At 43.0% G+C, this 25,588-nt stretch overlaps 1 protein-coding gene and 1 long non-coding RNA gene across 2 annotated transcripts in view; one reads left to right on the forward strand and one right to left on the reverse strand.

Annotated features, from left to right (window-relative positions):
- eepd1 (endonuclease/exonuclease/phosphatase family domain containing 1) overlaps positions 1–20,148 on the forward strand; it is a 23,542-nt gene extending 3,394 nt beyond the window's left edge. Inside the window, exons 2-7 of the mRNA XM_034891896.1 lie at positions 8,978–9,029; positions 16,222–16,332; positions 17,142–17,276; positions 18,648–18,786; positions 18,990–19,184; positions 19,816–20,148. Of these exons, the coding sequence (XP_034747787.1) occupies positions 8,978–9,029; positions 16,222–16,332; positions 17,142–17,276; positions 18,648–18,786; positions 18,990–19,184; positions 19,816–20,003 (820 nt within the window). The 3' untranslated portion in view covers positions 20,004–20,148. The remainder of the gene's footprint in view (positions 1–8,977; positions 9,030–16,221; positions 16,333–17,141; positions 17,277–18,647; positions 18,787–18,989; positions 19,185–19,815) is intronic.
- LOC117956702 lies at positions 15,375–25,451 on the reverse strand. The gene is made up of 3 exons (XR_004659341.1): positions 24,921–25,451; positions 24,679–24,683; positions 15,375–15,386 (listed from the first exon to the last, which is right to left on the reverse strand). It is a non-coding gene; the product is annotated as an uncharacterized LOC117956702 (long non-coding RNA).
- Between the last annotated feature and the right edge of the window lie 137 nt (positions 25,452–25,588).

A 25,588-nucleotide genomic window follows, 5' to 3' on the forward strand; every position in this document is an offset into this window, starting at 1 on the left:
GAGGAGGGGGAGGAGGAGGAGGAGGAGGAGATTTGGTGTGTTTGCGCAGTGCTTGGACTCAGCTGTGTGAGTAATCACAAGCAGAGAGCTACTAGAGTTCAATGAACTCGACTTACCGTAGGTTACACTGCAAACCGCTGATGTAATGAGCCAGCCTTTAGTCAGCCTCACACTCACTACTGTGCAACTTCCAAGCTGCGTGAAGCAAGAACTGTCTGCAACAAACAGATCCCCTTCCTCTTGGTCCTAACTGTAAAGCGGGGCTGCATGGGACAGCATCCACACAGGGAGACATAATCCTCCAGTTCACCGTCCCACCTACCTGACTGCACATGGCAGGTATCCCCGCTGTGAGGAAGTGGTCTGACCAGAGAACGCTGTGCTCAACTACATTAGAACAGTTTTCCTTCCTTTGATTTCCTTTTGTATGAATCATTATTGATGAGCCAGGCCAATAAATATGAGCTCTCAGTGTGCAATTTACTGACATGACTCGGCCTTAGCCAAGAAAAATATGATGAAATATATGATGACTTAACAATTTTTGAAACTGGACTCAAGCAATCATGAAATAATAATACTCAAAGTTGGATAAAGTTTCGGATTACTTTTATGTGTAATTGGCAGTGATGGAGTACTCGATTCCTGGACTCGTACTCCAAGTCCAACTGGAATCGTTACTCTCCAAACTTGTGACTTGACTTGGACTCAAACCCAGGTAATGGTGACAGAACTCGGACTCGACTCGGACTCTTCTTTGGTGACTCAGACTCAGACTGGGACTCAAACACTGGAGACTCGTGCTGCTTGGCCCAATCTAGTGTTTTTGCCCAAGTCTCTAAAATGGAACTGCAATCAGTTGTCAATTATGTGTTAGTCTTTTTGGCTTTTCCTCTTTCCTTTATTGTGTTAGGGACTGGCCCTCTCCAACAGAAACCAGTGTTCAAAACCTGCTCCAAACACCCCCTCATACTCTGCTGCTGACTGGCTAGTAGTCCTTACCTAGGTACTGTCAGGGCCCTCATACTCTGCTGCTGACTGGCTAGTAGTCCTTACCTAGGTACTGTCAGGGCCCTCATACTCTGCTCCTGACTGGCTAGTAGTCCTTACCTAGCTACTGAGCATGTGCAACTCCCAACAAAGATGGAACAGAAGAGAGATGTCTCACTCTGGAGCTAAAACAGAGACCCAACCCACAGGGAGAAAAGAGGAGCTGCAGCAATGTGCAGTACAACAAAAATAAGGTAAAAAAAAAATGAAACCATGTAAACCTATTCTGATATAACTTCTGAATACAGTTATGAACCTGAAAATGAGCATAATATGAGCACTTTAAAACTAAGCACCTGGCAAGGTCTTATGATGTCCTTTACAAAACTGGACACCTTGTGTTCGATACATTTTTACTACGAGCAGTGTAGACGTTTGTCCTCACTGGAAGGAGAAGTGAGCTTTGTATTTAGATCATGGAGCTGGAACGTCAGCGTCAGTCTCCTGATGATAAGGACAAGTTGAACCTTAAAGGCACCAGTTTACTCAAGGCTGTTTCCCATCACAATGTCCAGTCACCAGGGATTGTCCCCGACCTTGCAGACGGGGCTTATGACGAGGGGGATGGGGCTGACGTCACACATGACGTGGGGAGTAGCTACTGAAAGCTAGCTGCAAGACAGAGAGTCATTGAGTCAGCCAAAGCAGTCGTAAAGCTTCTCATGTATGACACGTCAGGTAACATGCTACTTGTCAGTTACCTTGCATATCATTTTGACAGAATACAGACTATCTAATCCTGTATTTTAGCATGGAACAGAATCCCTAGCTATTACCTGTATGTTGACTGAAATCCTTACTCTTCTGCCTTTTACTCTTCTTATCTCCACCGCTCCTTCATGTTGTTAGCAGAGGTGGCTGACCAATGAGAACCCAGACTGCTGTGTTTACAGTGGAACCACTCAAGCCAATTATATGATAATGAGTTGCTGGTGATATTCCTGGGCTTTGAGTGACAGGCGTACAGATGGCAGCTGCTGTCATCGCTCTCTTGTTAATCACTTTAATCAGATCTGCTTCTGCTATTTGATTAGTTTATCAATTCTCTACTGAGAACCACAAGCTTCTAAAACCACTAGAGACAATCTGGGAACGTCTGCATTACAGCCGGAGAATATTGGTTCGAACCGTCTCAGCCTGTAGCCGATCAACAAACCCCCCCCCAATGCTATTGTTCAACAGAGTCAGGATTATACATGTGTATTTGTCCCAAAGGAGATTTGTCTTGGGTAAAATACCAGCACATTAAAATACAGACAGACACAAGATATAAATGCAAACAATAAAGTTACTCCCAATACATTCCACCAGCCTCTTGTAAGTTAGTTACCAGCACAAATGTGCTTAACTTGTCTCTCCATGCCCCCCTACCCGGGGCAAAGCCTGGCAGCTCCCCCGGACCCTGACCAGCCCACCCAGAGGACTGAGAACAAATCAGTTCCAATAAACCCCCAAATCACATTACTTTGGACTGCAACACATACAGTAAATGTAATGGTAGCATTAAACTAACAATGATGCCGGTGCAGGTCAGCTTTGCTTCCTGGCTCCAGTGAAAAGCCTTTGGCTCTGTTTTTACACACCATGAAGCCATAAAGAACGGCCTAATAAAGCCTAGGTGTGACAGCAAAAAGAAAACCTAACATGCCAAGAACACAATGTCTACAGTTAAGTTTGATACTTTCCAGAACCTGGAAGCAGGGGAAAAGCAAATGTAAATCCCAATTTGTTGAACTATAGCTTTAACCTTGAGACAAACTTACACTGATGGCATGTTGTCATGGCCTGTATTCATTAACAATGATGTCACTTGTTTACACAAAAATTTGAACGTAGTATTGGCCGTAGTATTCAACACAAAGCCCCTTGCATGCTTTAAAACCACAGAAATGTAGCGGCTCCGCTGAGCCACTCCCGGGCTAAGTGATCCAGACTGGGCACATCTCTGTTGACAGACACAAGCCCGGTGCAGCTGTCAAGATGAGGACCCAACATCTGAGGTCTGTACAGTAGGCCTGATTGGGAGATAGGCAGGCACAGAGTTTGGCAGCAGCATTGCACGCTCTTTTAATCCCTTCACATACCGGCCGAACTATCAGAGACACACACACACACACACATACATGCTGGGTGTTCACATTTTCAGTTAGTTCTCACTAAGCCAACCGGATTTAATAAAGGAATCAAGCAAGATTGAGGCCAGCGTGGATGCTGAGGTTAAGTGGATGGGGTGCTGCAAAGGAGGTCTGTGCTGAGCTGACGCAGGGCGTTGGGTGCTCATGTGGAAATTTCCATTGGCACAGCATTTTATTGTGGTTGGACAGTGAGTTAGGGGCACTGCCCAACAAGCCCTGCTGGCCAGGAGTCACTGGGGCCAAAATCCCATTTCTCTTGCTAAACAAAGCTGGTTTGGGCTTGTTTGTCTCCTGCAACAGCAAATCAGACTGACTTACTACGGTCACTAGTAAGATAAATGCTACCTACTTTAATCAGGAGGAGTGAGTGCTGGAGAGAGTGAGGGCATTATGGCTCAGACTAACTATTCATTTGCTAGATTGAATTCTTGATCTGAATAGTAAACCTAGGGCTGGGCAATAATTCAATATGGTAATTTAATAATCTTCCAATGGCATCTTATCAAGAACACGTGATATACGATTACGTTGTGTAAATTGATCAAAACAAGCACATACTAACTCTTTTTCATTTTCTCAGATCAAATCTGATAAAGATTTTAAGGGAATATCATTTGAAAATGTTCAGATTTGTTTTATATCCCACTCTTTGTGTGCATGCATGTAAACATAGTCAGGATATAATCGCTGTGCTCTTTAAATGCCTTTTCCTCATTCAAGGCTATGAAATCCTGAGAGGAATCCTTTATGTTGAAAGTCATGTCCACTGCTGCTGCTCATCACTTCCAATGCAGCCTTGTGTCTGCCCTCAGATCTGCCTTAATCTGACAGATGCTGAAGCAGACTACGTTGCTTCATCATGTCGTGTTTAGGTAACGACATACGGGGCCCAGAGTCATGGCTTTGCAGAAAGGCTCTGTTTGCACGGTGACACTGTTGGTTTAGGCTCCATGTCACGGAGCTTGTCTGCAACCCTTGATTCTTGTTATATCTGCGCTGGTGTGTGCCCGACTCTGCTTATTTTAATTTCTTACGTAGATTTGGCATCAGAATAATCTCCCATAAACACAGCAGATTCTATCGGCCTGCATCACTGACTCAGCATTATCCACCTGACGTGGCCAAAGCTCAGGTCAGCTCAGGGTGGGCTGGGAGGGGCACGGGAGGATCAGCAGAGAAAACGGTGTTGTCTCTGACTGCAGGTCTGTTTGTTCTGAAAACAGGATCTGTAGACTCGCTGATCACCTTGGCGACAGTGCTGTTCACCCAGGTGGGGCAGCATATTCAAGCAGTAGAAACATGAAATGGATGAATGGATTATTAATAGTTTAATCTCGCTTTACACTCCTCCACAGTGCTGGGGAGGAGGGTCGGGCTAGTCCCTGCTCTGGTTTATTGGTATTTCTTTAAACCAATCACAATCATTTCGCAAAAAAGCCTCGGGAAGGAAGTTGTTTTGGAAGAACAGGTATACGTTCAGAAGTAGTTTTAGACTCCAATTGGACAGATAGTCTAGCTGTCTGGATTCACCCTGCAGAGATCTGAGGACCAGGTAACCATAGTCCTCAGATTGGACAGATAGTCTAGCTAGCTGTCTGGATTCACCCTGCAGAGATCTGAGGACCAGGTAACCATAGTCCTCAGATTGGACAGATAGTCTAGCTAGCTGTCTGGATTTACCCTGCAGAGATCTGAGGACCAGGTAAACATAGTCCTCAGATTGGACAGATAGTCTAGCTAGCTGTCTGGATTTACCCTGCAGAGATCTGAGGACCAGGTAACCATAGTCCTCAGATTGGACAGATAGTCTAGCTAGCTGTCTGGATTTACCCTGCAGAGATCTGAGGACCAGGTAACCATAGTCCTCAGATTGGACAGATAGTCTAGCTGTCTGGATTTACCCTGCAGAGATCTGAGGACCAGGTAACCATAGTCCTCAGATTGGACGGGTAGTCCAGCTAGCTGTCTGGATTTACCCTCTAGAGATCTGAGGACCAGGTAACCATAGTCCTCAGAAATCCACCAGAGGTTGGAACGCCAACACAGAGACAGAGGAAGGGGACGGACACCCGTCTGAAAAGAGTGTGATCCGGCAAAATTCCCGTCAGCAACGGAGCAAACCTGGAAGTGGACCCTCATGGATGTAAACTATTGATGATGCAGTCCCTCTGTAAGCAGCGTTTGAATGGTAGCGGTTAGGGCTTTAGGATTAATTATAAAACTTGATGACACTCTTTTTGTTGTCCATTGTTACCTCATGCCGTGCAGTTTTATATGTTTTTTGGTAGATGGACATAGCTTTGTAATATCAAAATAAAATTTGAATGTTGCCATGGATCCAGTCTTTCTCTTTGCACAAATGCATCTTCTATTAAAAAGCAGAATGTCCAAAATGCCTCCAAGATATTCACTCATCTTCTTACCAGAATTTAAATTTACGACTCCTTTACGCTTCCCAATGAAGAACCCTTATGATTTTAATATTACTTGCATCCCCACCATCAAGACAAACTTTACATTTTTAGCCCTAATTAAGCATTTTCACCTCCATGTCTTTTTATCCTTCACCTACTGCTAAGTAAAAAAAGATTTGAACTCCAGTCACGGTGAATGCAGGAGTGGATGTATTAATGATTAAGATGAACATAACTAGATCAAGTTTAAAATGTAGCTGTAGTAAGTTCACTTCCAAGTCCTGGTGCAATGCAATGTTTAGTGGGTAGAAGAGGGTACTAGCACACACCAGGTTTGTATCAGTAGGGTCAACTGAAGCGTTTTGAAACGCCCCTTGATGATATTCAGAAGACTCTGTCCTCACACATAACTTTACCTTGTTAAGCACCTTTCAAAAAACTCTTGTTGTTCCCATACAGTACCAGTAGGGCAGGGGCCTCCAGAACTGCCTAAAATGAGTTTATTTTATGGTCTTATCACGTCATAACTGAAAGTTCTATGGCTTTCATTCTCTGTCTGTATAACACAGCCTTGATAGGGAGGGCCAACTTCCTTCTGACAGCAGTCTACCTTCTATTTTTTCATCAAAACAGACCGTTGCCATGGAAGGTCAAAGACTCTGGCGAACCATTTTTAAATCTATAAATGAGGAAGTCATACCGCTGATCAGCGGAGCCAAGGCATAGAGAGGGTGGAGGAAACCAGGCTAGCTTACAGCACTATGGCAGGTACTGTAATCAATACTGGGAAAAGAAAAAAGGAGATTTTCAATTTATTTTTTGGCTCAGTTCATTTAGGCTGGTGTGAAAGCGGATGCAGACCAAACAACTGGACCGGGGATAATCAATCAACAACCCCCCTCAAGAAAGAAGAAATTGTCTCCACGCTCTGTAAAGCTGCAACACGAGGAGGAGGATATTCTTAGGTATTCTTAGACCCAGTATGGTCTGAATGCTGCATACCAGCATGGCCGTGGCCACGGCTGCAGGGAGCAGTCCTCATGGCTAACTTTGCCCTACTTGACCGGTTTACAGCTTCTGAAACATGACGTGTATAAGCATTTGTGTTGTAACTCTTCTATTTTGAGCTGGTCAGTCTGATGTCACGCTGCCTGGGTTCATAACTATTCATGAGCTGGGTAAAGTTAGCCAATCAGAGTCCAGCCGCTTAGCTGGTTGAATATTAATGAGAACTGGCCCAAATGGAGCTGAGTCTTCCTGCAGGCTTTCTGTACCAAGCTAGAATGGCTTAAAACAAGGTAACCATGGTAACCAAGTCACAGAGTCCATGGAAGGCCTTCAGACAGTACCACAGTGTCATGAGATACGGGGGCAGGGCACCTTTAATGTGGCTGTTGAAATTCCGGCCTGAGTCCACGACTACACCAGGATTTGGAGCTCTGTCCGTCGTGTGTAACATTTAATTGAAGAAAGCTCAGGCACATGCAACTGTTAGTTGGTACAATGCACTAACTCAGTTTTGCATTGGGCTGCAGTCCCCTGGCGACAAGGTTATGTAATTGTGTGTCTAGTCCGTAGTAGGTGAGAGGTGAATGAGCTACTACTTGTTGAACTGAGTGTGTGAATTCGAGTAATGGCTCGTTTTCTCCTCCAGCTCTGGGGTTGGGCATTGCTCTGAGTTGAACTCTTCTGATTCCAATTCCGATTCTTCCTTTTGATTTCAGATTATATCAATTCAGTAGTAGATCCAGTAGTGATTTACAGTTTTACCAGGCTTTTGTAAAATAAAGCCCCAGTTTAGGGCTCCATGGCTGTTAGTTACTTGTGTTGAATTTTGAACCAATGATGGGATTGGAAACCAACTTTTCCAAACCATTCCAATTAATAAAAACAATGGCATTGGAATTATGAAACGATTCCAAGTTGAAACCGGTCTAATCGAGCTCTACTAAACGGCTCGGATTGAGCTCTAGAAGATTGTGGGTGTCAGCTGGATTTGGGGGACTTATTGAGATTTCCTTCTTAATACTATACAAGACTTTCTTTGTGTGTAGAGGCCATTTGTAACAGACATTGATCTAAGTGAAATACTGCGGAAGGCTTTCCTCACTTCTGTCACAGATTGCATTGCAGAGCACTTCCTCTTCAGAGCCAAATAACGACAGGAGGGAAAACTCGGCCTCTCAGAAACCGATTGCTTTTTATTGTGCTGACTGTTGGTCTACAAAATCATTTCAAAAGTAAACTGATCAAAGTTTATTGGGCTGTAAAGGCCCCTCCTCCACAGGGCAGTGACGTGTTGACGTGCTGCAGACAGGATTTAGGACAGCAGTCCAAACTCCTCAGGCTGGTTCTCTCAGCTCTCTGACACCATAAAAACATTGAAGGAAATGCGTTGTTTATTACGTTGAGGATCCATTTTGGACAGGACACTTGTCTGTCTGACTCTCTCTGTGATAATAAAATAAAGAGCTGGTTTTAGCATTATGAACTTTATGTTAGACTGAATATGTGTTCTCAGTAATAACAACACCCCATTTCCTCAAGAGAAAGTAGTTCCTCTGAGAGCGTCCACTGTATTGTCTGTGGGTTTAGTCAGAGAACAGGAGGCTTTTTCTGATCCAGTTAGTGAAAACGGTTGGGTAATACAATGGGTTATTAGTGGATTCATTTAAGAATGGGCAGACACAAAACAGGATGTTTTCACAAAGCCATTTAGACCAAAATGGCTGAAAGACTGTAACGTTTGGAAGAGGAAACAACTTGATCTTCCTCTTGCAAAAATGAAAAGTTGAACTCCTACGGAACAAAACAAACACTTATCTCAATACACCCGAGCGTGTTCCATAGGGGTGTGCCAAAAAATGAAAATTCATATTTGAATCACGATTCAAGCTCTACTGATTCAAAATTGATTACTAGAATTCCAAAAGTTGATTCATTTTTCATTGTGTGTCTACTGCAATCACTAGATAGATAGATAGATTAGATTTGAGCTGCTGTAACAAAAGAATTTCCCCAGTGTGAGATTAATACAGTATTTTATGAATGCACCACTGGTCAACCCTACAATATCGCCGCAATATTGACATTGATATATTCGGTCAAGAAATATTGTGATATTTGATTTTTTACGTATCGCCCAGCTCTAAAATCGCTTACACTGTGCCAATGTTCTGCACGCCAGCTTCATTTTCATCATTAGCTGGACAACAACCACTGCCATCAGATCATATAATTACATCAAACATGCACATGTTGGCCAGGAGTCAGCCGGTGAAACCGTCTGTGGTATGTATCCGTTGATAGGTGTTGGTACGTAAACAGTCAAAACGGGAACATGTTAACATCAAACCGATCTTCTCTTTCTGTTTCCAGCATCAAGTTACTGGCTGTGCAGGACCTGCTGGAGAGGGAGGCTCTTGAGAAGGTAAGTGGAGCTGTGCACCCCGCTGCTCTCTGCTGCGGTCACCGGGTTGGTTGGGAGGCCTGCCACCATTTATTTATTCTCTCTCTCTCTCTCTCTCTCTCTCTCTCTCTCTCTCTCTCTCTCTCTCTCTCTCTCTCTCTCTCTCTCTCTCTCTCTCTCTCTCTCTCTCTCTCTCTCTCTCTCTAACACATTCCAACTCCCAGAGTTATCCTCCAGTCCAGATCCAATGCTACTACATCTTTAAATTATTATTAGTATTAGTCCTTCTTGTGGCTTATCCCCGTTTTGTACATGTACGTAGCTAACTGTATAGACGGCTAAACGTGAAGGTCCCCTGTCCTCCTACAGGTTGGAAGGGGACTTGTCCATTAGCGTTACCATTACCATCATATTTACAGTATGTCTGGTTGGAAGTACAGGACCGCTACCCTATCTGTCAAACTTGCATAGTGTGATTGTAGTCAGTCGAGGGCTGCAGAGCGAATTCACCCTGTCACGAGTTGGTTTACCTAGTTTCACCTAGCATCACCTCAAAGGTCAAAAAAATTGCCACGGCCGGTTCTCAGAAAACAAGATGGCGACGGCCAAACTGGCCAAACTGGAAGTGATGGTTGATGTCACTGCTGCTACGTCCACTACTTGGTACAGTCTACAGTGTGACCGATCCTTAAGACAGAACATTTTGGGCCCTCGGTCGGTCTCTACGGAGCCTGAGGACAACATTTGGTGACCTCCTGATGTCACCACCCACTCTCCTACGGAGCGGAGGGTGCCGCCGGGCGTCTGCACTGGCACACACATGTCTGTGCATCCAGATTATGTCATGTGAGTTCAACAGTACGCTCTGAGCAGAATGGCGTGTTCCTGTTCAGTGTTGGCTACCAGATGGCTTGTTGTGGGGTTCAATCAGAAGAGACTTCACTTAAGAGTGAAATGAGTTGAATTCAAACTGAATTCAATAACAAAAATGTTAGAGTCAATGCAGGGGGGCCTTCGAATTATTGTTAATTTTGGAAGTCTTTTCAAAAATGAAAAAGTCTTAACATAAATCCAACATATTATTAGCAACTATAAAGACCCACTGCTTACTGGCCTATAGGTAGATAGTCGCCATTCACAGTTAGTTAATCCAAAGTTAATTAACATTAAAATGATTTGTTAAATAATGGCAACAACTATTAGACTATTTTAATAACTTAGGATTCTCTGTAAAAAAGGTATGTTAAAAGGCTTTAGGCTGCCCCACATGTTATTGTAGGCCCAGTTTAATATGCAACGTCATTTTCTACGATATATGTCGTACTGAGTAGTGATGCAGGGCGAAGACGTCTGTGTATCTATTAAATGTCAGAGTCCAACAGTACGCTCGGAGCAGCAGGATGTGTTCCTGCTCAGCCTACACACTTGTTGCACGTGTGCTATGGCCCTCTGTGTGTTGGCTACCAGATGGATGGCTGGCAGAGAAGGCTGAGCTCCGTGGAGAGGGAAGTAGCTCAGCATCAGAGAGAGGGAGCTGGTGGGAGGATGGGTTACGTACCTCTGGACAAGAGGTAGCCCACATTGCTGTGGTACCACTCCTGGCAGCCTCCCACGCTGAGGACTGGGCTTGTTTTCTCATCTCTTCTGTCTTGCCTCAGTCATAAGCCTCGTCTCTTCTCATCTTCTATCCCTGCTGTGTCTCTTCCTGCAGAGTGAACGTGAGACGTTTTTCCATTCTCTCCTACCTCTCTCACTTCACTTGGTGCTGTGCAGCTTGCCAACATATATTTTATGCATTAGTTTTACATTTTGTTTGAAACCTCAGAAGATTTATTTTTTGGGGACCTGAATAGGCTTCTTTTCTTTTTTTTTTCTTTTTTTACAAAAGTCTGTAAACAGCCTTGGGTCACTTGGGATGACAATCTATCGTGAGGTGGGGGGAGAAATATATTCAGATGCATCACAAGTCTCTCTTGGAAGATTGTCTCAGTGCAGAAAAGTTAACAATTGAAAATATTAAACCCACTCCTCTACATTATAGCCTATGAACGTGAAGTAATACTGGGCTGGAGGCTCCTCACGGCTGAACCAGTTGGAGGAAGTCTCTTCTTCCGTCCATCTATGCTGTAACCACCAACTGTGGAATAACACTGAGGTAGCATCAGTGACATGACTCATAGACTTTTGAAGGCTGGATTTTCCGTTAGACTCCATCTTGTCAGTTACTGCAGCCAAAAAGTCCAAGTTTGGGAAAGCGGTAGTTCAGTCAGGAGAGACTTAAATCAAGAGGGAAATGTGTTGAATTTACATGGTGCATAAGGAGTTGATATGTTAGAGTAGCTATGGGTTAGACTCCAGTGCAATGTTACATTTATAAGGGAGTTGGATGCCGTGGATATAGGCATATCCCCCAGATGGAGTGTAGGAGAGGGTGGAGGGGATGGAGGAAGAACCTAAAGATGTGGAAGGATGTTTGTGTAGAGTAGGGTCTCTGGTGACGGATGAACCCCGGACGCTGGCAAAGATGAGAACAATCTGCAGCCCAGAACAGATTTCAAGTTGAGCTCACAGAGATTGAGGCGAATTCTGGTTGGTTTAACTGAAAGAGTGAACCCAGTCAACTGACCGGCCCCCCTAACTGTGGCAAACGTTTTTATCCAGCTTAAACCCCAAAGAGGGAATATTACTCATGTGCAGTAATATATAACACTGAATCAGTGTTCATGGTCTAGGGTTACATGTGTATGTTAGTCTTTTGCAGAACCAAACCTATGGAGGGTTGGTGTATGTAACACTTGACATATTTGGTACCCCTAAAATCACATGTGGCCCCAGCCTGGCCCCTCTATCGGAAGCGGTCTAGAATCACCACTGCCCCTGTGACTTTCTAATGTCATGATCAGTCACACAGAGAGTGTGTGCCGGTTTTAGACTGTTGTCCTCTTGTCTGTTTTGTCGCTAAGGAAACCTCGGCCTGTGGTTGTGTTTCAACCTCCCCATTAGTCATCCTGTGAAAGGCCTTCCTGGTTACTCTCAAACAGCAGTTGTGCAAATACACAAACAGCATGCAATAACTGGACCAATGGCCTAGCTCTCCACCTTTTAAATATTTCTCCTAGTGCAATCTTGTTGTTTTGTGTTGTGTGGCTACTGGCAACCTCAGGCACTTAACTGGCTCTCATCTGAAGGTTCAGGGGGGTCACTGTTTGCTTCTAAATGTCTTCATTTGCCCATCTCCTGTAAAGAGGCAGCTGAGTTCCTTTTGCTCATGCCTCATGACAGGGTGACATCTAGAGAAATGATAGAAGCTTTAATTGAACAATTGGATGTTTTTCTTGCTTTAATAAATCAGCCTCATGGGCTTCTTTTCAAGAGAGACTGAACACAGAAACCTAACTTGCTCATAACGGTATAGACATCTAAAACAGGAGGCAATACACAGAGACATACTGTACTGTACAAGCTCAAGTCCTTTATTGTTCTGCTAGCAGCTCCCACAGGCTGCAGTGTTCATTACAGCCACGATACAACATAATAAACAGAATAAACACATGATTGGGCTATTCTTAGGGCCCTACCTATAATAAGATAACTTTATTAATCCCAAACTGGGGAAATTCCCCTGTTACAGCAACTCCAAATTCACACGCATCATAATAACACCAATACCCATTAAATAGACATAAGAAAAATATACAGAAAGTATTATAAGAAATAGAAACAAATATAATACAAGTAATAATAATTATGGTAATATTTGTACACTATATATATATATATATATATATATTTACACAGATTTACACATGAGTAAGGTGCGGATGAATAGACATGACATATTGCACAGTAGGAGGTGACTGAATAATAAATAAATAAATATGCATAGTGCAGAATATTGTCAACAACAGCTGGCAGTGCTACATTATGATATATGACAAATGCTCAGGGGGAGGAAAGAGCATGGGGACATGGAAATAATTCTTTTTTTTAAATAAACGGCGATCAGACTGGTCAGTGTGTTTTGAGGCGGTGTGAGAGTCCCGTACAGGAAACAGGAAACAGGAAACATCACTGCCGCTGTCGCTGCCACAAGACAAGTCTTAAAAGACCAAAGACAAGCTGGGAACTGTCCAGGAGGTTGTGGAACAGCTGGCTGTTTCCTCTGTCCCTCCGTCTCTTTCTCCGTCAAATGGTAGTGTCGGGATCTACAAATGATTTCATGGAAAATACATTATATTGTCAAATATATAGTCTACTTTGGCTACATTGAGAGGAGGTCACACAAATGGCCACTTCCAGTAACACTCCCACGGCCGCATGGCCCTGATTTAAATCCCCTTTTGCTGGTGGGAACGTGGCCTTATGGTGAGGAGGTTTTACATCCTCTGTCTGCACTGCAGATTAACACTCATTCTAATAATCAGATAGTTATATCCTTGGCAGTAAGATACAAGCCTGTGCTCCAGTTTGTTCCCACATGGTCTAGTCCAAGTGTCGCAGGACCCCCCAGCTCGGCCGGGTGATTCCTCCAGGCCCGGGCTCGGCGCCAGGGTGCTGAATCCCTGCTGTGCCCGCACTTCATTCCTCCCAGACTGAATTATGAGGGTGTTTTGGCAAAGTTCTACCTGTGAGCCATTCAACCTTGTCCACTTTACAGCGTCAGTGGCCCCTGGGGACTACAGCTAAAGTAAATCTGTTGAGGGCTTCTTACACGCTGGCCCTCTGAGATTGCTTTATTATTAATATCATAACTCAGTGGTTGTATATCTCTCTGGTAGCCCTGTGAGATGACCTGATAGACTTTATGACAGGACTTCACTGTCAATTAGTGGGATCTAGCTTTGAACTGCTGTTGTGAAAGTGTGTTTCATGAGGACAAAATGTAACACTCTACCAAAGATATAGAGTTCACGGTTCACATCATGTTACACGGCCCTGAAGGCCAGACATAGAGAAATTAAATATATAGATATTCACAGAAACAGCAACAGAACATTATGTTGGGGCTGCCCAATTATTTGAAATTATATCCAAGTCACAATATGGAGGTGGGACGGGGGGACTGATAGAAAATTCTTTGTTTGGTACAGATCCTCAAAAGAATTGCAATATAATCTTTTTATTTCAATGAAAAGGAGAATACTCATACAGTCAATATCAGTCAAAATTATTGCAATTCTATTCATACAATGATATTTTCCTCATAACGTGCAGCCCTACATGTTAAACATATGTTGAAATATAAATTTGTATTAAATGTGCTTTTCAAACAGCACCCTCTGTCCTTACAGTACTTCAGGTTCGTATTGGAATTGCAGTTTGTATTTGTGAGACTTCTTCTCTACTGTACAAGACAATTATTTTTAAAATGTGGCAGATTGTCACTTTAAATATTAATAGATGTCATTTTAGCATGGCCTTCATGGAGAGGTCATGCACGTGCCTGCGTGCTTGCACTAGGTGGGCTTCCTCTGACTCTGCCGGGGTCCCAAAGGGAGACCTCAGGTTAAATTTAGAGCCATGGCAGCTCAGCCTGAACAGCAACCTGAGCCCATGTTCTTCCTCACCGCTCCCTCCAAGGGGCCTTTGCCTTTTTCTCCACAACATTAAACTACTACTGGTGTAGCTCTTTCTCAGTGATGTCGAGCAGAGTTTTCCTCTTTCTCCGGTATTTCCTGTGTGAGATGATGAGGTTATTAGAGTTCCCTGAACTCCGCGTTGTTTTTCCTGGCCTATTTTGTTGCTGACGACCATCTGCCCTCAAGTGTTGAAATACAGTGCAACCCTCCGTGTGAACTGCACTGTCATGTATTCCCAACAGATTAGGACCGAATCTGATGCAGAGATCAAGCCGTGTTGGCATTTAATTATCCAATGAACATCAAGGAGATAGTTTCCCTTTATTCAAGCCTTTGTGGGGTTTTGTGTTTACTATACCATGCTCTAATTCCCATAATCATCACAGCAGTACTGACCCGTAGTTAGGGTGGAGAAGCAAAGAAGCATTTTGTTTACATTTTACATCATTGCCAGGTTATTACTACACTGTTCTGGCCCATTATTAATTGAATGAATGTTGTATTAAATATTACAACCCTGCTTGTGTACTATTACGGAAATGAACCTATATTTTACCAAGATATATCCATTGTTGACACAACTAATGAACCCCAAATGAACTAGTAATTACTAACCTTTTTATGGCTCAGTTCACCCTCCCATGTCACCTCAAAAATCCCTTCATGTGACCACATGTACTGTGTGTTGTCCTGTGCATTGTGTTGTTGTAAAGCTGATTCTTATTCTGATGCACCTGAAGTGAAGAGTGGGCATGCGCTGAAAACGTGCATGCTGCCTGTTGCAGTGCTCCGTCTCTGTCTTCTTACTATTGGTGCTACTGTAACACAGAATCTCCCTTCAGGGATCAATAAAGTAGTTCTGATTCTGATTAACTAGATAATCTTTATATAGAAATGATCTAAAATGTATACATTATAAACATGATAAATATTCCAATATAATGTAAGTTTAAATTAATTCTTCTCAAATGTTAAAAAAAAAGTTGTTAGTTGGTTGGCCAACATATTTTACTTTGGGTCAGTTTGAATTATATGTGGTTTACTTATAATTTATCTGCAGTAAGTCTACTCTTATAAACATTCACATTCATAGAAGCATAAATTGTAAAAAGTGAAAACCCACCGTCAGGCTAGCTTCTGTGCCATAGCCTCCGTGTATTGTGCACACTAACCCTTTTTATAGCTATTTTTAGAAACGTTTTTCAAAAAGAGTATGCTGCCGAAACCTAGATAGGACGGTGGTTTTGGAAATCTTTACTCAAGAACTACTAACTTTGCGTTAAAAAGGTCGAGCAAGGTCATAATGAAGCTCCTTTGGTTAGCTTCTGTAACTTTGTCATAGGCCTATACTGACTGTAAAGGGGGGGGGGTTCAGGGGGCAACGCTTCATAATTGCAGATACTAGCTTAATGAAGGTATTAATTTCAACCTAAATTACAAGTGAATCTCTTTAGTGGGTCCACTCACTTGTTCATACTCAGCTAAAAACACGGTGGGTTTCCGTCTAAAAGGAGTTAGAGGAATGAAACTACAATCCACTTTTACATCATTGCCAAATGATGAAGTGCAAATAACAAAAATCCTGTATTTTTTGCAAAGTGCTGACGACATGTCCTCTGTGTTTTATGTCGCAGTTCTGTGTGGAGTTAAACCAAGGAACGCTGGCCAGTGTACGGAAGTGGAAATCACCTCGAGGGCTGTGGAGAAGTGTTGTGTCTGAAAAACCCACCGGACACTCCAGCAAGGTATGGCAGCCATTTTGAACAGCACTGATATAAGAGTGTTAAGCCGAATGTCTGCTTCCATGCTGTTTAGCATGGGCAGCTCAGAAAATATATGAACCCTATCCCTCATCTGTTAATCCCAAATTTTAGATATCAATCCTCAGCTTCAAAAGCATTAGGCAGAAACTAATGCTGCGTTCCACGTTTTTTTCAGCCCATAAGTTATGTCTTCAAGTCACGACAAACCCTTCTAGCTAACGTCAGCTAGCGGCTACCTAACAATGACGTAAGCTAGCGCTAGCTGATACTAGCGATTTCTAGTTAGCGATATGTTTCGGGATTCATTTAAGGAACATAACCTGTAGTGGTACACAACCATATGTGTATTGTCTAGATTACAATGCGTGGAATTACTTTACGTTGCCTTTTTTATACTATTTCTCACAACGTCTGCACGGCATCAACATTGTTGTTTGAGTGTGTGACAACCATCTGGTACGAGTTCACGGGTAGTAAGGTACAGGTTTACTGCCGTTCCAGGGCACCTATACAGGTAGAAGGTTGTAAAAAAAACGGGTTACGGGTTGTCTGAAACGCAGCATAAACTAAAACTAGCAACTACCACTGAACATCTAAAACTAAAATGTAATGATTCCAAAAGTCCAAACTTAAATACCGAACACCTTGGTTCATATAGATGGACTTGTGATGCAGTGAAGTACATTTTCGATTGTTTTAAAGTATTTAAGCAGGAAAATACAGTAATCTTTAAAAAAATATATATATACAGTATATATCTGACTTCATTTCCCATGATCCTCTTGTCCCAGGGCGTGAGCTACTCTGGCTTTCTGTGGGACACTTCTTCTGGTATTGACCTGAAGGATGCTGCAGTGCTGGAGTCTCCTGTTGTCGATGGCAACGGAAATCATTCCTACCCTCGACTGTTCCTGGCTCACTTCTCTGTAAGTAAAGATGGATTCCCAAAACAGATAGTTCAGAAGAGATATCTTTGCTTAAGACAAATGTACTCAGTGATGAAAATCTGAGTTTTTTTTTAGTTTTGTTAAAATAAAGAATAGGAAGGAAATTAATATAGTGGTCCATAAACATTACAAAGAGAGCAAAAAACACATTGTCCTAGTGCCACGGCTTTTTGACGAAAGAAAAAGAAGAGCTGAAGGTTTTTTTGCGTAGAGCTGATTGTAGGATTCTTTGTTCTGTAGCTGTCACTAAGCAGCAGTAACGATGTGAGCTTCTCCATGAGCGCCATCCAGCAAGTAGATAATACAGGCAATACATTTTATTGATCTTTTCTCTCTATTTGCATTAGTGGCATTTCTGTACATAAATAGAAAAAATTGGCTAACTATACTCTATTTTGTTATTTTGAAAACACATGTTGTTGTACTGTAGTTAGATAAATTTAAGACTCATGGAGAAGAATTTCAGTGTTTAGAAAATCATAAATTAATTTTTTGTTTTGTTCAGGGTAGAGATGTTCCGATACCAATACCAGTACCGATACGGCCTAAAGCTGGTATCGGTATCGAAAGTATTGGAGTGTATACACCAATCCAATACCACGTAGTAAAAATCTACTTGAAAGTAGTTTATTAATGTTCTTTTTCCCGTTATGACGACTGTCAAATTGAATAAAAAAACTGTCAAATTGGATTAAAATAATGTTCTGTGGAGTCTAGTATACAGTATACAGCTGTTAAACATCCTATCATCATACAGAGATAGTAGTATACAGCTGTTAGACATCATATCATCATACAGAGATAGTAGTATACAGCTGTTAGACATCATATCATCATACAGAGATAGTAGTATACAGCTGTTAAAACATAATAAAATAAATGACACACTGATATCAGAGAAGTACTCAGTATCGGCAGACCATCTCTAGTTCAGGGATAATTCCAGTTTATAACGGCTTGGTCTTATCTTTGTTATTTGTGTGATCATTTCTAATAGTTATGATAACACTTACCTCACCAAAGTAATTGCTGAGATCTGGGAACACAGCGATGTTTATAAAAAGAAGTCCTACAGGGCAAAAGACGCAGCAGTCAGGCGATTAGACGGGTTGTCAACGATGTTTACAGCAACAAGACATTTTTAACATACATGCATATCAAATTCAAAGGAGCTTTATTGCCATAAAAGTTTCAATAATTTGTTTACCAGAGCATCAAAATACAATTTGTCTAAATATTGTGAGAAAACGTGATAAACAGCACATCCACATCCATATACATACATAGCCTTTCTTGTAGTTGCCGACTGTATTCTGACCAACATTAAATGACTGCCCCTCTTTCCATTAGGTTGGTTCATCCGAGCTGACGCTGGTGAACGTCCACATTCAGGCCACGGCTGCATCAGGAGAGTCCAACGCCAAGAACCACAACACGGACGAAGCCAAGTGTCCGCACCTCCCCCCCAGCGTCCAGGAAACACTCAAAGGTCAGTCTGTCACGTCCCCTCTTCTACACATCGCACCACATGTACAACGCGGTGAGTGAGTCACACAATTTACAATGATGGATCAAAAACTACAATAATCTCAGGCAGATTATCTGCATCCTCCTTCTCACGAAGAGTTCTGAGTCTACATCCTGAGAATATTATCCCATTCTCAGACATTTTCTCCATGTCTTTCTCTCCAGTTGAGAAGGAGTTGGTGCTGCTGGGAGATTTTGGCTCCCCTGCTCAGAGCTCAGAGCTGGACATCCTGAGAAAGGAGAAGCTCTGTGCCCTGATCCCATCGTCCCAGTTCACCAACATCAGCACCCGCTCACCACAGGGCACCCGCTGTCTGGACAACATCTGGCTGAGCCGCTCCCTCAAGAAGATCTACTCTGGTGGGTGTGCTGGACACTGCTAGATTTGAAGTAGAAATGTGAAGTAGTTCATAACAAATCAAGTCTCGAGTCAGACAACTGAGACAAATAAAGTCTTAAATTGTTGGAGACCAATACATTTTGTCATAATATAAGAGAAACGTCAAGTCATAAGAGAAAAAATCATTTGAGACGGACACAAGTCAAAGCAGAGTTAGTAGAGAAAATCTATAATTATTATTATTATTACAATTAAGATTGAGTCTGAAGTAATGAAGTTATTTGAGACAGGGACAAGTCAGGTCTATAAAAAGCAAATTGCAAGGCAAGATATGTGTTTTCCAGGACTGTGAAAATGAAAATGGCAGGGTTTCTGACTTGTTTACATGACTGAGACCAAGTCCCTTCAATGCATAGATCTTATATTTAAATATCCAAGGCCTGCTTGTTGCTTCAGTTGTTTTTGTCCTGGGACATACCAGGTTAAAACTTGACCATTTAGTGGTCATGTTTTTAAGTGTCAGAACAGTTCAAACTAAGTCAAGTCAGATCAAAGTTGCTCTGTGTAAACCATTGGTAGCTTGTCTAAGTTGCATGGAGTCCATGGTGTCTGCTGACTTGTCCCATCTCCATGTGTCTTCTCCTCCGACAGGCCACTGCATGGTAATTCGGGAGGGCTTGACCAACCCTTGGATCCCAGACAACTGGTCATGGGGCGGTGTGGCGTCAGACCACTGCCCCGTGGTGGCCGAGTTCTACGCAGACGTATCCCCCAAGGAGCTGACTAGGCCTGGTATGGCAGTGGTGGACAGAGTGGACATGCCCAAACACGAGCGGTGACAGCATCCCCGTCACAGTGGAGACAGCAGCTGAGGACATGGACTTTGTCCTGCCTGGGATCCTGCTGTGTAGCTGTGGAGCAGAGAGCTTCCTGATGAATGTGAAGAAGTGCCAAGATTGCCTTTGGGTTTCAATAAATCAATGTTAATATATTACCTATTTGAAAGAGCCATAAAATGTTCAGAAAAAAAAAAAAATATATATATATATATATATAATACTTAAAAAATAAATGTGCCAAACATTTTCTATATGTATATAAAATAAAGAGAAATTGAGAGATGTTCCAGCTGTGTTTGACTTCTCATTAATGGAGATAAGCAGCTGTTCAGAGGCTCTGCTGGGTGATAACAACCCAGCTTTAGAGCTCATGAAAGCTGAGCTCCTGAATGATGTAAGCCAGGCCTCGGTGTGCACGTGTGAGCAGCCATCTTCCTCTGGGATGGAGATGAGGAGCCAGATGCCCCTCTGCCCCGGGCAGAGGGGCATCAGAGGACACTGCACACTAGAAGTAAAGAGAGCAAAACTATATGAAACGCTACACACTTCATGTCTCTTAAATGGCTTTGGACGTCGGTTGAAAGTGTAGTGAACGTCACGTAGATAGATAAGAAGTTCCATTTGTATAACTTATTATTTTCTTTTGCTAACATAAGATATTTACACAGCTAAAAGCCTTGTTTAGGTTTTGTTAGGGTGTTCCTGAACGTGAGCTGACGTTAGCGTGGGACAGTTTGGTCCTGAGACAGAAACAGTTCTCTCCTGATATGTAAAATTTCATTTTAGTGTCAGAATCTTCTGGAGATATGTGAAGAAAGGGTCCAAAATCAACATGGTGACTACGGGGCGAAAGAACAACACGCTCAGGACCTGCTGCTAGTCTCCTAAAGAGGCTCTGTTAAGTGTTTTATTTTATTAGTTACCCAGCATGCATGTGTTCATGGTGGGAGGAAGCCCACACAAACTCCACACAGAAAGGCCCTGTCTGGGATCAAGCCTGCCCAGACCCGGGATCCAACTGTGCAGGGCTTACTTGCTGTGAGTAAGTGCCAACCACTGAGCCACCGTGCTGCAGAGCATTTCCCCAGAGAACAGCCTCCTGCTGCTGAAGACAAGGCTAATAATGAGAGCAGGGTCTGCAGGCGCCCCACATGTCCCTGGTCCCTCATTTACTCCAACAGTACATTCTTCTCCTTCTAGCCCTTCTTGCCTGCCAGCATGCCTGTCCCAGACCTGTTCAACATTTGCATAAATGCTTTTCTTTCAGGAAAGAATTCAAATGTTAACGTAATGTTAAAAAAATTTACTGCAAAAGTCAAAGTCAAAGTGAAACGGTTCTTGTGACTTGAGATGTTTTGGTCTTGATGGATCGCAACATGGGGGAGTGTTTTAAACAGGTGGGGGTGGGAGGGATGGGCCCCAATCTTTCCTGCTTGCCCCTGGACTAGTGTACAGGTCCTGGAGGGATGGCAGGTTGCAGCCTTCTCTGTGGTGTCTGCGTTCTAACCTCTGGTGGATTTCTGAGGACTATGGTTACCTGGTCCTCAGACAGCCAGCTCCATACAGTCCCACACTGGAGGTTTATATTATGTAGTCTATATATAATATAAGTAGTCTATATTTACCACCTAACACTTCAAGGGATTGCCCCGTTGCCTCTGTATGTCCTTCTTTCAGCCGGATGTCCGTCCCTGTCCTCTGTCAGCATTCTAACCTCTGGTGGATTTCTGAGGACTATGGTTACCTGGTCCTCAGATCTCTGCAGGGTGAATCCAGACAGCTAGCTAGACTATCTGTCCAATCTGAGGACTATGGTTACCTGGTCCTCAGATCTCTGCAGGGTAAATCCAGACAGCTAGCTAGACTATCTGTCCAATCGGAGTTTTCTGTTGACAACTAAAACTACTTCTGAACGTACACATGTTCCACCAAAACACCACCTTCCTGAGACTTTTTAAACCGGAGAGACAGGTTTTAAGATATGCAAACAAGGTTTTATTATTGTACAGCTCAATAAAATGTACAAAGTCTTTTGCAAATAGACTCAATCACCATGCAAATATTTTGTATATATGTTTAAGGGTAGAGAACCATCAGACAACCCCCCCCCCCCCCCTCCTGGATGGAATCTAAACACCGGTGGTGGCGACGAAGGAGCCCGAAGACCAGACCAAAGGAGGCTCCGGACCAGTCAGCTGGAGTAGAGGACTGGAGGTGGAGGGGGGGGGGGGGGGGGGGGGGGGGGGGCGGTTGCACTCTGCCTGAAACAACAGCTGATAGGGGGGAAACATTATTTAAACCACGGTTGGGACTTTGTGATTGGTCCTTGAAATTTGTGTAAGGAAGCAGGAAGGTAAACAGCTGATTGGAGTTAGGTAGAGCATTGATTAAAAGTGAGGTCTTCCTGAAAGGATTTACACAGAGATACATTTCAATCAGGAGAGACTATTTGCAGACATGCGACAGTTATACACAGCATGATAACATATACAGTCATTTGGGTAACAGCTGATTTGATTAAGGAGAGCATCGATTAACAGTGAGGTCTTCCTGAAAGTATTTACACTACATTTAGCAGAGGCAGCACCACCCAAGGCGATTGTGATTGGTTTAAAGAAATGCCAATAAACCAGAGCAGGTTGTGCTCCCATCCCAGAATGCTGTGTGGACTGGACAGACCCTCCTCCGCAGCACTGTCCATTATTTAACACACACTTCATGTGTCCTGCTTTCAGGTCATCTAAAATTAAGATGATTATCTGCTGGATTTTATAAATGTGAGTGACTTGTGGGATTTGAGGATTTCTCTGGAATGTTTCTTCAGTTGTAGGTCAGTTCTTGAAAATGTATTATGTGCTACTGTCCTCTAGTGGGGGGTTGGCTCTATTGCTTAATAACTACTTTAACTTTGTCTTCTTGTGGTGGACACATGGACAGTACAGTACAGTCTGTGTGTCCAAGTCCAGGACAGTGCTCTAAATAACAAGGTGTAAGGTCTATTCTAGATCTCATAACGTCATGTCTTGACGACGGGGCCACATGGCCTCAGACACACTGATTGCTAATTGAAGATTTGTGTGAAGGAGTGTCCAACAGGTGCTTCAGTGATTTCATACTGATGGGGGTAGTTTCTAAGGGTTAGGAACTGATGGTTTCTGTTTGGTTACCATAGCTGAAACAATGAAGTTTGGACTGCTTAAAGGACATCACTGTTAACTGTTAGAAGGGTTAACACATTTGCAAGAGGTGTCTTCTGCTCTGCTGAGACAGTGATGATGGAACCCGAGTGGATCCCAGGTTCTTTAAGCAGGTCAAAGCATTTAAGAAAAACTGTGCAAAAACTAAAAATGGTAAGTTTCCATTTACTAACACCATTAAAAACACTAAGTCACACGGCAGGCTTTTGTGCACATTCCGGTCATCCCGGCCGATCCAAGTGTAAGGAGGTGGGAGGCGAAGCCTGTCTGTGTGTGTGACTGCTGTCTACTGTAGACTGATGCATATTGGACAGCATGTCACTGCTTGTACCAGTCAGTCACCACTCGAGCCCTCAATGGTTTCCAGTGTCCCAGTGAAACCAGACGCTGGTGAGTGGGAAGCGTAACATCTCTGGACAGGGTTTGGAGCTGCTAGTAGTGTGTGGTTACTGCTGTCGTATGGTAACTCTTCTCATTGAGCTCAGGCACTGTGTTAATACTGCCAGACCTTACTCCACAGCGCTGCCGAGGAGGGTCTGTCTAATCCACACGGCATCACTGGAAGAGAGAAAAGGTGCTCTGGTTTATTGGCATTTCTTTAAACCAATCACAATCATCTTAGGTAGGGCTAAGCCCCCGACAAAGCCACGATGTCTCTGCTAAATAGTCTCAGGAAGGAAGTTGTTCTGGTGGAACATGTGTACGTTCAGAAGTAGTTTTAGTCGTCAACAGAAAACTCAGATTGGACATATAGTCTAGCTAGCTGTCTGGATTTACCCTGCAGAGATCTGAGGACCAGGTAACCATAGTCCTCTGATTGGACAGATAGTCTAGCTAGCTGTCTGGATTTACCCTGCAGAGATCTGAGGACCAGGTAACCATAGTCCTCAGATTGGACAGATAGTCTAGCTAGCTGTCTGGATTTACCCTGCAGAGATCTGAGGACCAGGTAACCATAGTCCTCAGAAATCCACCAGAGGTTGGAATGCTGACAGAGGACAGGGACGGACATCCGGCTGAAAAGAAGGACATACAGCGGCAACGGGGCAATGCCTTGAAGTGTTAGGTGGTAAATATAGACTACTTATATTATACATAAACTACATATTATAAGCAACCAGTCTGGGACAAGCCATTAAACATCACAATCCAGCTGCTATGGTATGAATAGAATTTCAAAATACAGTTATGTGAGAAAGCACATACTTTTGAAAATACAAAGCACATTACTCATTTTCAGGTAGTCCACTTTATTTAAAGATTCTATTTACGAATATCACAAAAAACGTCAAATAGAAAACATCACAGAGGAATGCCATGTAATTAAACTGTACCACTGAAGTGGTCTTTGAGGAAGCAGAGAAGCCCACGTAGGTCAATCTTGGGATTAATGCCACTGAAACTCATCGCAGTAAAACCACAAGGCATTTGGTTTGGTTTGAAAAACATGAATATATATATCATAAAGACACCAACACAGTAACTGCTCCCATCAGTGCAGTTGAAAAGGTAAATCCAAGGTAAAAAAAAAAAGTGCAAGTAGTCAAACGGCTTGAACCACTAGGGCTTTATAGAGCATTGTGAGGAACTCTCCTTTAAAATAGACTGTATTACAAAAGACTTTCACACTTCAGGGACATTTTGTTTTCAGCCCATGTTCAGTAGAACAATGCTGACAGGCTCAGCTGTAATCAGCAGGCCTGTGTATCACGCTGCCCACCAATGGGCTGTTGTGAACCCTCCTGTTTTCACGATCTTTTGCTCAAGCAACTATATTTTCTATGCCCACATACTGTATGTACTTCAAATATAGTAACCCTAAGTGGTGATGTAACCCACTCCGTATCTGTAACTAGAGAAAACACAGTGCAAGAATGTGTCCATCATCTTCACTTAAGAGACAGAGACAAAACACTAGGTAAGTACACTTGGATCGTGAGATTAGTTACATGTGAGCAATACAAATACTTCTTATAATAGGAACAGCTGAATATGTTTTTGATGGCTTATGCTAAAACTAACCAAATTCATGCAAAAGTCCACAAGAATTTAAAGTCTCCAAAAATGTGGTTATCCCATGGGCGTCAGTTTGGTTTGAAACGTGCTGGGGACAGAGACGCATTCAGAAGTACAACCACGCATTCATTTTTTTTTTTTTGTGCAGGTCATGTTTTGAAAGACGTCCTGTAGCCGACTGATGTAAATGGATAAAATGTATGCAAGAATGTGATGAGGATGACGTTTTATGAAGAAGAAAGCTTTTTAAAAGGATTAGACATGTGAGCCACTATGTTCTGCTTAGGTTGGTGTTAGAGTGTTGCAGTGTTGAACAGAGGAGTGTGTAGTCAGTGCGGCAGCAGAGCGCCGGTGTCTGGGCCGGCCCTGGGG

This window comes from Etheostoma cragini, chromosome 14 (assembly GCF_013103735.1).
Source record: "Etheostoma cragini isolate CJK2018 chromosome 14, CSU_Ecrag_1.0, whole genome shotgun sequence".
Classification (NCBI taxonomy): domain Eukaryota; kingdom Metazoa; phylum Chordata; class Actinopteri; order Perciformes; family Percidae; genus Etheostoma; species Etheostoma cragini.